A 12,144-nucleotide genomic window follows, 5' to 3' on the forward strand; every position below is an offset into this window, starting at 1 on the left:
TTTGGCTCAAGGATCAACTTGGGTCAGTGTCTTTTGGATGTAGTCTGGGATGATTCCTGGGTGTTTTTCTTGAGTTCTTCATTGATTTGTGTGAGCTGAGAACACTTGCCTTGCCCTGTAGTTGTCCACACTGAAGTTCACCTGCTGTTTTTGTGTTCCCTTCCTGAAGCCTCATAAGACATTCCTGCTGTTTGTTTTCCATCTGCCTGATGTAAGAGCTCCATTTCATTGGCATACTTGGATATTTCACTACGCGTTTCCTCTTCTTGGACACTTACAAAATTAAAATGTGGCCTGGCTTGTACTTGGGAGATGCCCAGTCTTTACATTCTCCAGATATTCTCTGCTGACTGCAACCTTTTTTTTTAGATTATATGCCAGCTCCCTGCTCTTAAAAAGACTTGCTCCATGGTGATTCCAGTTAGTAAGTAGTCTTTAGTGTGGAACTTTACCAGAAGCTTTTTTAAAGAGTCATCAAAGGGAGAATGATGTCCACTGGATTTCCATTAGCCATATATTTATTTATTCTTCTGCCTCACCTCCCCCCAGCCCCTAGTAGAAGAGCTCCAGCAAATTAGTTAGGCATATTTTCCCCTTATAGAAACCTTGTTGCCTATTCTAGATGTTCAATCCTTTATTAAAGATTCTACCAGTTTTTGAGGGATGAAGATGAAACTCAGATCTGTAGTTTCTAGAGCAAACCTGGAATCCTTCTCAAGGCTAGAAGTGTAGAAATATTTTGACTGACTGGGGCTACATTTGGCGGGGGGTGGTGGGGGGGCTAATCTGACTGGGGTACTTAATCTGGGACTTTTGACAAACTGGCTATCTGACTGCTATTAATTTAATATGGGCCATTTATAAAGTTCTACCACACTGCTCCTAAATTGATAAGCAAAATATTAAGAAGCCTCTTAACTAAATAATCAAAGCAGAGTTTATTTATGAGATACTATTTAAACATAAAAATACAGGGAAATAAAATGTATAACCTGACCGTTCTGGTGCTTCCACCTGCTGCCCCTGGAACTTTTTTAATACAATAAGGGCTGTAGCCGCTGCCTCTTGCCTTAGGGTATGTTCCACTTTTCCCGCTCAGCTACTTTCTAACTCTATGACCCTTTCACTTTGTAAATCCCCCTGCTTCTAACTTTCCTCTCCTTACTGCCACTGCTGAACCCCTGTGTTTCTCTCTCACCGACCTCCTTCCGTTCTCCTAGTGCTCCAGTGTCCTTCTGTTCTCTTGATCTTCGCTTTCTCCAACCTGTACCCTGTGCTGACCGCTTCTGTGCTCTCCGCTGCCTCCTGTTCTGTCTGTCTGTCTGCTCCATCAGTCTGCCCTCTGCCGCCTTTGCAGCCCCATCCTTCTCTGTTCTTCTAATCTTGTCAGTCTCCTTTAATTTTGTTCTTCTAATCTTGTCAGTCCCCCTGAGTCTAGCCCTTCAGCCTCCTTTTCTCTTGTTCTTAGCTTTTTCTCCTTCCCCCGTCTCTTAGTGCTCCAGTCTTTCTGCTCTCTTAATCTCATCAGCCCCCCTTAATCTTGTCTGCTGGCCTCTCCTCTGTTCTGTCCTCTGCCGGCCTCTCAGGTCTATATATATTTTCCTTTTCTCCACTCAAATCTCGGGGCTTTTTGCACCCCCATACACACCAAGCTAGTCTGCCAGCCAGGGCTGCAGCTGGGGGGCGGGGACTCAGGTGTCTCATGTATACCACACCCAGGGCTCCAGGGGCCCGTGCCTCCTGTCGTGCACCCAGGGACCTCTGCACGGGTTATGCCAGAGAGCCCAGCCTGGATGAGTCTAGGATCTCTGAGGTAGATTCTCTCAGGGTGGAGGGAGCTGGGGCCCCCTCCCCTCAGCTGTCCGACTTGGCATCTTGTACAGCCCACAAGGCTTTTTGGCTCAGCTGAAGCAGAGGGGGAGGGGCACCAGCACCTCCCACACAGAAGAGACCCTGAGGGCCTAAGGCTTTCTAATCTCAGCCCAAAGGTAGTGTCCCCAAATCAAAATAAATTTCCACAGAGGCAACATTGATGATGCTTCAGGCCTTTAGGGATGGTGACCATTTTATAACTATAGGCTATCTACTATGGCCAGCAGTTCCATTTTGTTCTGGAGTTCTGTCAAAATTCTGGGGTGGGTACCATCCAGTCCAGGGGACTTACTTACTGTTGATTTGAAGATTTCAAAAAAAAAAAAATCAGGGCTGGAAAAAGCCTTAGATATGATCTGGTCTACTCACTTTACAGGGTGTATGGGATGTTCAGGGAAGTCTTGCTGAGCCCTTTTCTGGGCTGCTTATCCACCTTTGATGTTCAAGCAATACCTGATTCTCCTGTGGCTCCAAGAAGCTGTAGCATGCACAGCAGTCACACCCCAGTAAAATCATCTGGGCGGAAGAGCTAAATGAGGTTGAGGGTAACCGACAGGCCCCCCAAATAATTTCTAAAAACTATATGCAGTTTTGAAAACTTATTATATGTCAGGACCACCAGGTTACATTTTTGTGGGTAGAAGAGATATCAGGCTTCTTTCTTAGCTTAAGCCCCTATCCAGAAACCTGGCCTCTTCACTAGGTTGACTAAAAAGCAAGCATCGGGCAGCTAGGTGGCACAGTGGATAGAGCACCGGCCCTGGAGTCAGGAGTACTTGAGTTCAAATCTGGCTTCAGACACTTAACACTTACTAGCTGTGTGACCCTGGGCAAGTCACTTAACCCCAATTGCCTCACTAAAAAAAACAAAAAAGCGAGCATCAACTTCCCACTTACAAGCAAGTTGACCACAATGTATCAGAGAACAGGAAAGGGAAGGAACAAATGCTGTCTATTATGTAGCAAACAACTCTACAGAAGCCCCATTTGGGAACAAAGATTCCATGATGAGTTTCCAAATGTGATTTGGAATCCCATGGAAGAGTTCTCATCCCGGCTTCCTTCTTGAGTTGCTCCCATTGTATCCATTGAAGAGCTGCATTCCCTTCTGCCTTGGAAGGATCATAGATTTAGCATGGTAAGGGACCCTGTCACATCCAGAGGAAGAAACCAGACCAGAGTGGGTAAATGACTTGCCACCCAAGGTCAGCCATGAAGTAAGGGAGCCACAGGTCCTTTGATTCCAAATCCACCCTTCTTTTCACTATGCCAGTGGTGCCTCTTCGGGCAGAGACTCAGCCAGAAGCAAGATCTCGATGTCATTGCCATAATGTGATAATGTCCGTCTTTGTAAATTTTCCTTTCAAGTTTTGTTTTTACTGGTGACATACCAGGTCTGGAGTCAGGAAGACTGTCATTCAGTTTCAGCTTCAGACACATATTAGCCGTGTGATCCTAGCCATGTCACTTAAGCGCCTTGGTTTCCTCAACTGTAGCATGGGGCTAATTATAGTACCTACCTTCCAAGGTGGTTGTAAGAACCAGATGAGAGATTTGTAAAGGGCTTTCCAAAACAAAGTGGTATGTAAATGTTACTCATTATTATTATTAATCCATCCTTCACAGAATAGCCAAAATACTGCTTCAGAAGCATACTTCTGACCATATACTCCTCCTTCACCCACCCCCAAAGCCTTCAATGGTTCCTTTTTGTTGTTGTTCAGTTGTTCAGTCATGTCCGACTCTCCATGATTCCAGTTGGGGTTTTCTTTTTCTTTTTTTTAGTGAGGCAATTGGGGTTAAGTGACTTGCCCAGGGTCACACAGCTAGTAAGTGTTAAGTGTCTGAGGCCAGATTTGAACTCAGGTACTCCAGGGCCGGTGCTCTATCCACTGCGCCACCTAGATGCCCCTAGTTGGGGTTTTCTTGACAAAGATACTGGAGTGGTTTGCCATTTCCTTCTCCAGCCCATTTTTACAGATGAGGAAACTGAGGCAAACAGGGTGACTTACCCAGGGTCACACAGCTAGTAAGTGTCTGAGGCCAGATTTAAACTCATGAAGATGAGTCTTCCTGACTTTAGGCCTGGCACTCTATATACTTTGACACCTCAGTGCCCTTAAGTGGCTCCTAATTGCCCCTCAGATAAAATAGCATCTCCTTGGTTGGGTCTTACACAATTAGATCCAGCTTAGTTTTTCCATACTTATTTCACCTTTCTTTCCTTTGCATAGTCTGAGTTCTGGCTAAATTGGCCTAGTCGTATTATTCAATACTGCATCTTCCTTTTTAGTGTCTTCCCACAGGCTAGCCATCCTCCATACCTGGACAACACCTCTTCCTCACCTCTGCCTCTTAGAATCCTCTTCTTAAATCTCAGGTTTCACCTCCTTCAAAAAGATTTTCCTAATTCCACTTGTTAGTGTTATCTCCTTCCTCAAATTAACTTGTATTTGTTTGCTTTTGTATGTGTTATGCAAACCATTAGAATGTAATCTCTTTCAGTGATAGACCGAATTACCAAGAGGATACTTTATGTAACTGGAAAGAATAACACAATTTATGTGGAGGATATTGCCAAGGGATTACTTTTTAGTTGGGCAAAGTAATGGAACTCATCTTGAGGAATAAAAGGTCAAGAATACCTAGGAAAGGAGCAGCTAGGTGGCGCAGTGGATAAAGCACCAGCCCTGGATTCAGGAGGACCTGAGTTCAAATATGGCCTCAGACACTTGACACTTACTAGCTGTGTGACCCTGGGCAAGTCACTTAACCCTCATTGCCCCTCAACCCCCCCCCCCAAAACCAACCAAAGAATACCTAGGAAATAATGAAAAGAGTAGGGATGAAGTTGGTTTGGTATTGTCAGATCTCAAGTTATCAAAATAGTAATTAATAAATTTGTTAAGTATGGGGTAAAAAAAGGGAAATCTTCTATTTATTTTTTTAATCAAAAAAGTATTTTATTATTTTCCAGTTACATGAAAAGATAGTTTTCAACATTTTTAAAGTATTTTATTATTTTCCAGTTACATATAAGGATAGTTTTCAACATTTGTCTTATTTTTGTTTTGTTTAGTTTTTTTTGGGGCAATGAGAGTTAAGTGACTTGCCCAGGGTCACACAGCTAGTGTCAAGTATCTGAGGTGGGATTTGAACTCAGGTCCTCCTGAATTCAGGGGTGGTGCTTTATCCACTGTGCCACCTAGCTGCCCCATAACATTTGTTTTTATAAGATTTCTAGTTCCAAATTTTTCTCCCTCCCTCCATTCCTTCCCCCCTCTGCAAGACAGAAAGCAATCTGATATAGGTTATATATGTACAGTCACATCAGACATACTTCTGCATTAGTCATGTTGTGAAAGAAGAATCAGAACAAAAGGGAAAAAAACTTCAAAAAAGAAAAAAAAAGTAGAAACAGTATGGTTCAGTCTGCATCCTGATTCCACAGTTATTTTTTCTGGATGTGGAGACCATTTTCCAGCATGAATCCTTTGCAATTATCTCAGATCATTGTATTGCTGAGAAGAGCCCAGTCCATCACAGTCGATCATCACACAATGTTGTTGACACTGTGTAAAATGGTCTTTTGAAGGGGCAGCTAGGTGGTGCAGTGGATAAAGCACCAGTCCTAGATTCAGGAGGACCTGAGTTCAAATCCCACCTCAGACACTTGACACTTACTAGCTGTGTGACCCCGGATAAGTCACTTGACCCCCATTGCCCTGCCCCCCCCAAATGTTCTCTTGGTTCTGCTCACTTTACTCAGCATCAGTCCACTTAAGTCTGTCTGAAATAATTTCTGAAATCATTTTTTTACAGCACAATAATATTCCATTACATTAATATACCCTTGTTCAGCCATTCCCTAATTGATGGGCATTTGATTTCCAATTCTTTGCCACCACAAAAAGAGCTGGTAGAAATATTTTTGTACATGTGGGTCTTTTTTCCCTTTTTTATGATCATCTTGGGATATAAGCCCAGCAGTGGTGTTGCTGGATCAGAGGGTATGCACAGTTTTATAGCCCCTTGGGCATAGTTCCAAATTGTTCTCCAGAATGGTTGGATTGTTGGTTTTGTTTTGTTTTTTTTGGTGGGGCAATGAAGATTAAGTGACTTGCCCAGGGTCACACAGCTAGTAAGTGTCAAGTGTCTGAGGTCGGATTTGAACTCAGGTCCTCCTGAATCCAGAGCTGGTGCTTTATCTACTGTGCCACCTAGCTGCCCTCTCCAGGATGGTTGGATCAGTTCACAACTCTACCAACGATGCATTAGTGTTCCAATTTTTCCATGGCTTCTGCAACAACAACAAAAAATCTTATCAGTGGAATATATTAACTAAGCAAGACTTAGAAGGAAAACCATACTGCCCTTTAGTTTTTGATGAACAAAGAACACAAAAGTTTGGAGGGAAATCTCCTGGGAAACCTGGTTAGTAGTTTGGTAGCAAATAGGTTTAGACCTGCCTGTTATACCATATGCTGCAATACCAAGCAGATAAATTGGTTAGATAAAAAAGTTTTATCATTAATAATTTTGGGGAGAAAGAAGGACAATCCTCTCAACTCTAAGGAGGGGATGAATTTGTAACCAGCTTTCATGAAGAGAATATTATAAAAGATAAAATAGACTACTTTGATCACTTGAACATTTGTAGAGTTTGTAAAAGTCTGAAATGCAAACTCTATTAGGAACTTCCACAATATGATTAAAAGCCATTCTACAGTAGGAAAAAAAATAATGTAATCTCAAGGGTAGAGATTTTATTTTATTTGAATAACCTGGAGAAGAGACAGTATGGTCAGGACATGTGGGCTTTCTTCTAGAATTTGAAGCTATGTCACATTAAAGGGGAGTAGGATTGACCTGGTTGAACCTAGAGAAAAGAACCAGTAACAATGGATGGAAGTGGAACATTTCATTTCTATGTATTGAAAAATTTAATAACCATTAGATCTATCTCAAAATGGATACTCTCTTTGTGAGCCAGTGAGTTTCTTATCCCCAGTGGTGTTTAAGCAAATACTACATGACTACATATTGGGAATATGGTATAGGATTTTCATTATTTATGTAAGGAGTTTGGACTTGGATAATCTCTACAATCCCTTCTAATGTTGAGGATATTCCAGAAATTGTATTCAAATGAAGTTTATTTTTCAGGGAGTGAGGGAAGGGTAGGGTTCCCCCCCCACTCCCTTCCTCCCAGCTCTTTTTCTAAAGACAAATGCTTTCTTTATCTCACATTGTGGAAGACACTAAATTTGTACCACTTCATAACTTTGTTCAATTCTAGTGTTGGCCATTTTTTTCTCTTTTCAGATTTTTATAGAATATATTTACAATATAGAAGCCCACTTTTCCTATATTGCCCAAAACTAAGATATTAGATTCTGTAAAAGCTGAGTAGCCCCATTTATAACAAAAATAATTTCAAAAGATCTCTGATTTCTTTGATGGGTGTGTACTCCCATTGCTAATACAGATTGCAACTATCCCACAAGTCAGTGAGTGACATGATGAGTTGCTGTAACCAAGAATTAATTCACCATCTGATGTCCTATGGAGTCTCTCCAAACTTGGCCAGGCTGGTCCTCAGATAACAGAAGTACTTTTATCACCAGGCCTGTATTAGAAGCAGAGGCATAAGGAGGAATCCTAGCTCGAAGAGCAAATTGAGCTTTGTTTTGGGAGAAGAGGTCTAAGGTTAATCATTTTGCGCATCTGAGCTAAGACGGGAGAGAGGAACAGGAGAGGTTAAGGAAGTTGAACTGGGAGGCCAGGATTTTCATAGTGGGACTGGGGTACAGAAGGCTGATTTGAGGGCTGAATTAATTAGGCAGGCAGGGAACTGACAGGAAAGGTCATAGGTAACTATGAGAAGGATCTGGACTGTATGGAGTGAACTTTAAAGGAGGCTTTGAGAGCCTTTACAATGACTATTGGAGATCAAAAACTATGCTAACAGCTCCTGACCATACGAATCAGGAAGTGTGAGACTAGCAGCCAGCCTTGGAGAAGGGAGTCCAGGAGAAAACGAGGTTTCGTGAACACTAGAAGCTGGCAGGAGAACTCCATCTTTAAAAATATATGTGTATACATCTACATTGTTGCTGATTTTGCATATAATTTTTATTTGTAAAGCGTTTAGCATGGTATCTGGCACATAGTAGGCATATTATAAATTACTATTCCTTCCCTCTCTTCCCTTCTCCTCGTGAACCTTCTCATATAACAAAAGGAAAAGTTAAGTAAAACTACCAGACACAGAGAATGTGTTTGACAGTTTATGCAACATTCCAAGCCTATTGTCTCTCACCTTTCCAACAAAAGGGAGAGAACCCACAGTTTTTCAGTTTCCTCTTCGGGATTCTTAACCGTATAAGGTTAAAAGCCTATGGGTTTTTCAGGAAAAAAAAATTAAATGAATAAAACAAAACACGGGATTACAAAGGAAGCCAAAAGTTAGTGAAAATAAAGATGCAACTTTCCCCCCATACAAGTTCATGGGCGCTCTGAAATCTACTAAAAAAGGGGTCCCCAAACCCCAGGATAAGAACCCTTGCCCTAGACTTCGTCTCTCTAAGTTGGCCTGACGTTCTGATAGCAGACCCGGGGTTGAAATGAATATTTCTAGCCAGCTCCGCGGCCAGGGCCGGTCTAATAGCGAATAAGTGGCTCTACTGCGCGCTCAGCATAGCACCATTACTCAGATTCTCTGCAGCCCCGCTCGTAAGTAAGCGAGGGGGCCGCGGGCGGCAAGTCCGCCTTACGGGGCAGCCCCAGTGCGCCGGTGCCTCTGGTGTCCGAGGGCAAGCCACCAGCCCTCGCTGATCCCAGCTAGGGTTTTGATGACAGCCAATCTGGAAGCTGGCTGGAGGGAGCCGGCCCCCGGCCGTGGGGCCCACCATGGTGGGGCCTGAGCTGGGGGTGGGGGGTGGGGGGAGGGCGGAGAGGAGGAGGAGGAGGAGGAGGAGGAGGAGGAGGAGGAGGAGGAGGAGGAGGAGGAGGAGGAGGAGGAGGAGGAGGAGGAGGAGGAGGAGGAGGAGGAGGAGGAGGAGGAGGAGGAGGAGGAGGAGGAGGAGGAGGAGGAGGAGGAGGAGGAGGAGGAGGAGGAGGAGGAGGAGGAGGAGGAGGAGGAGGAGGAGGAGGAGGAGGAGGAGGAGGAGGAGGAGGAGGAGGAGGAGGAGGAGGAGGAGGAGGAGGAGGAGGAGGAGGAGGAGGAGGAGGAGGAGGAGGAGGAGGAGGAGGAGGAGGAGGAGGAGGAGGAGGAGGAGGAGGAGGAGGAGGAGGAGGAGGAGGAGGAGGAGGAGGAGGGGATTCCCGGTCCTGGGTGGGGGGGAGGCTCACGTGTCCTAGGCCAGGGCCCGTCACGCGCTGCCCGCCCTGGGCTTGCCGCGTCACCAAGTTCCTTAAAACGCTGGGACAGCGGCGCCTACACCTGACGAAGCCGGGGAGCGCAGCTAGATGGCGGCGGCCAAGACAGCGCCGGGGCCCGAGGGGGTGGCAGCGCTGGAGCTGTGGCTCAGTGAGTACCGCGCGGGGACGACGCCCGCCGTCCCAACCCTGGCCGCGCCGAGCGCAGAGGGCTGTGCCGTGGGACCTTGCCCCGCGCGCCTGACGCAGGGGCTCGTGCCCACTCGGTGCGCCCGGCTTGGCGGACCGGGCAGAGCAGCCGGGGCCGGGCCAGGCCGGGTCAGGCAGGGCCCGGCCGGCGGCCGAGCCCGAGCGAGCTTGCCGACTCCCTTTCTTTCTCTCTCTCTTGGTTGGTTGGTTGCTCCTGGCTCTGGGCTGGGAGGCGCCGCCCCGCCCCACTCCGCTCAGCTTCGGGGATCCCTGGGACACTCAGGTGCTAGAGACTAGGCTGACCCTGGCCTAGGAGGATGTGCCTGCGCCCCGCGCCCGGCTTCCTAGGCTTCTCCCTCAATTGCCCCTCGTAGTCTGGAGTTTGAATTCAGTTTTGCTTTTCTGGTTCTGGAATAATATCAGGTTTGGGGAGGGGGGAGGGGGGTGCCCTGAGGATGCAGGGCAGCTAGCTCAAAGTCCCAAGGTTGTCTATTCGAGACCTATGGATGCCAACACTTGGAGTGTTTGACTGCTCTGAATATTCGTTCTGTAATTTGAATATCCCTCTCAAAATACCCCCATCTCTTCTCAGGCTTCCTCCTGCTTAGGGGTGGGCCTGCAGAGGCCCAGAGGCTCCTGGTAAATCCCAAAGGAGAAAGGCTGGAACCCTGGGATCTAGAATTTTTCTTTGCTGGAATGACAGGCCTGGATATTTGGTTTAGAGGCCACTAAACCCTGTGGAATTAGGGATAGTTTGGGGGCTTCTCAGGTCCCGTCTATGAAGCCAAGGGTGTGGACCAAGGGAAGGACAGGATACTTCTAGTTTTTCAAACCTAAATAACAATTAGATCTTTGATGAACTTTCTGGTACTCAAATATCTGGAAAATAGGCTATCTTGGAACTTTACCTTCAGTTAAGTTGTAGAGGGAATTGTTTTAAATGGATATGTTGGAGTAATTGGCCATTGAGGCCTTTTCTGATTCTGGAATTCTGTTAGATCATATGGTTCAGATCATATCTCACCCCCACCCCGCCTAGCTCCCCTTGCGCAATGTCACAAACCTATTTGGTAGAAGAACTAACTAGTACTAGAATATTGGCTTCCTGATTCTTAACTATTTTTATGCTCTATTACACTGTGAAAGTTAAAAGTCACCTCTTTCCCGTAGCTATTACATTTAAACAGTTTTAACATTGATGAATACCTCTCTGGCTTATTACTTTAAAACAAAATAAACCTGGAGTGATGAAAGTCTGAGCCTGGATGGAATGCAGGTATTTCTGGGATCAATAAGCAGGCTAAACCCTCCTTTTATTCCTTGGTTGTTCTTCCTCTCTTTCAATGCTGGGTTGTAAGAGTCACCATATCCTAGAACTCAGAAGTTTCTCTAACTGATCCTGTAACCCTGAGGTAACCTTGGCTTGTCTGTCTTTTGTCCTCTGTAGTACCAGCCACAAAGCAGCCCATCTTACCCTCTCCTCCCACACCCCTTCAAATCTCACCTTCAGGCAGAAGTTATAGCTTGGTATGATTGGGAAGGATAAACAGGAGGTACTTTTTGCAAACTTATGAAGATATGATGTGATATGAGTGTGTTGCTTAATAGCAGATAGTGGCCTTTTATCCTGCCAACTCTGAACCCCAGCCTTGGGATCTGGGCTTGTTTGCTGCAAGAATCCCACTGGGTATAGAAAAATTCTGTAATCTAGCTACTTGTAGAATCCTAGAGTAGAAAGGGGTTTTATAAAGTTATCTCCTCTGACTCTACCCTTTTTGAAAAGTGGCTGTTGAGTAGGCGTGGTGGCACATGCCTGTAATCCCTGCTTTTGGGATGGACAGATCACTTGAGCCACAGGAGGGCTAAAACTAACCAGGTGTCCTCATTAACTCCAATACAGATATAATGAAATACTGGTAACTGGTGGCCACCATCTGGGAAGGATGAATTGGCTCAAGTAGGAAATGGAGTAAGTAGGTCCGAGCTCCTTGTGTTAATCCAGAGTGGGGTCTGGCACTTGAGTGGCTGCTGCATGTCCAACCTGGGTGAAATTGGAAGACCCAGTTTAAAAAAAAAAGTTGCTGGGCTTGGAACACATTACGCTATAATATAAGCCATTTCATTTGGGGTTGGCCTTAATCATAAGGAATTTCTTCTTTTTTATAGTCTGGACCTGTAACTTCATCTGTGTAGGGAACTGCTAGTGAGGAAACTATCCATGCAGATGGCAACTGTTTCTGTAACCTATCATCTTCCCCCCCCCCCCCCCCCCCGGGCCATGAGGGTTAAGTGACTTGCCCAGGGTCACACAGCTAGTAAGTGTCAAGTGGCTGAGGCTGGATTTGAACTCAAGTCCTCCTGAATCCAGGGTCAGTGCTCTATCCACCGTGCCACCTAGCTGCCCCCTGTAACCTATCATCTTAAGAGTTGCCTGGGTCACTGAGAGGTTAAGTGCCTAGCCCAGAATCACACAGCTGGTGTCAGAGGCTAGACTTGAACCATCCTTCCATTGGCTGACTCAGAAGCCATCTTTCTATATACTATGACTGCACTGGAGAACTTATTACCTTACTTGCCCATTTCATGTCGGTGCAGTACTAATTATAAGTAACTTCTTCCATACATTAAACCAGTGTCCATCCTGCTGACTTTGACCTATAAGTCTCAGTTTTTCCTTCTGGAATGGAAAACAAGTCTAATCTC

The 12,144-nt window shown here is 45.4% G+C and overlaps 1 protein-coding gene across 1 annotated transcript in view; it reads left to right on the plus strand.

Moving 5' to 3' along the window:
- The first annotated feature begins 9,250 nt into the window (after positions 1-9,250).
- The window catches only part of GGA2 (golgi associated, gamma adaptin ear containing, ARF binding protein 2), a 44,201-nt gene continuing 41,307 nt past the window's right edge, over positions 9,251-12,144 (plus strand). The window contains 1 exon segment of the mRNA XM_043999288.1: positions 9,251-9,403. Coding sequence (XP_043855223.1) covers positions 9,343-9,403 — 61 coding nt within the window. The 5' untranslated portion in view covers positions 9,251-9,342.

This window comes from Dromiciops gliroides, chromosome 1 (assembly GCF_019393635.1).
Source record: "Dromiciops gliroides isolate mDroGli1 chromosome 1, mDroGli1.pri, whole genome shotgun sequence".
Lineage (NCBI taxonomy): Eukaryota > Metazoa > Chordata > Mammalia > Microbiotheria > Microbiotheriidae > Dromiciops > Dromiciops gliroides.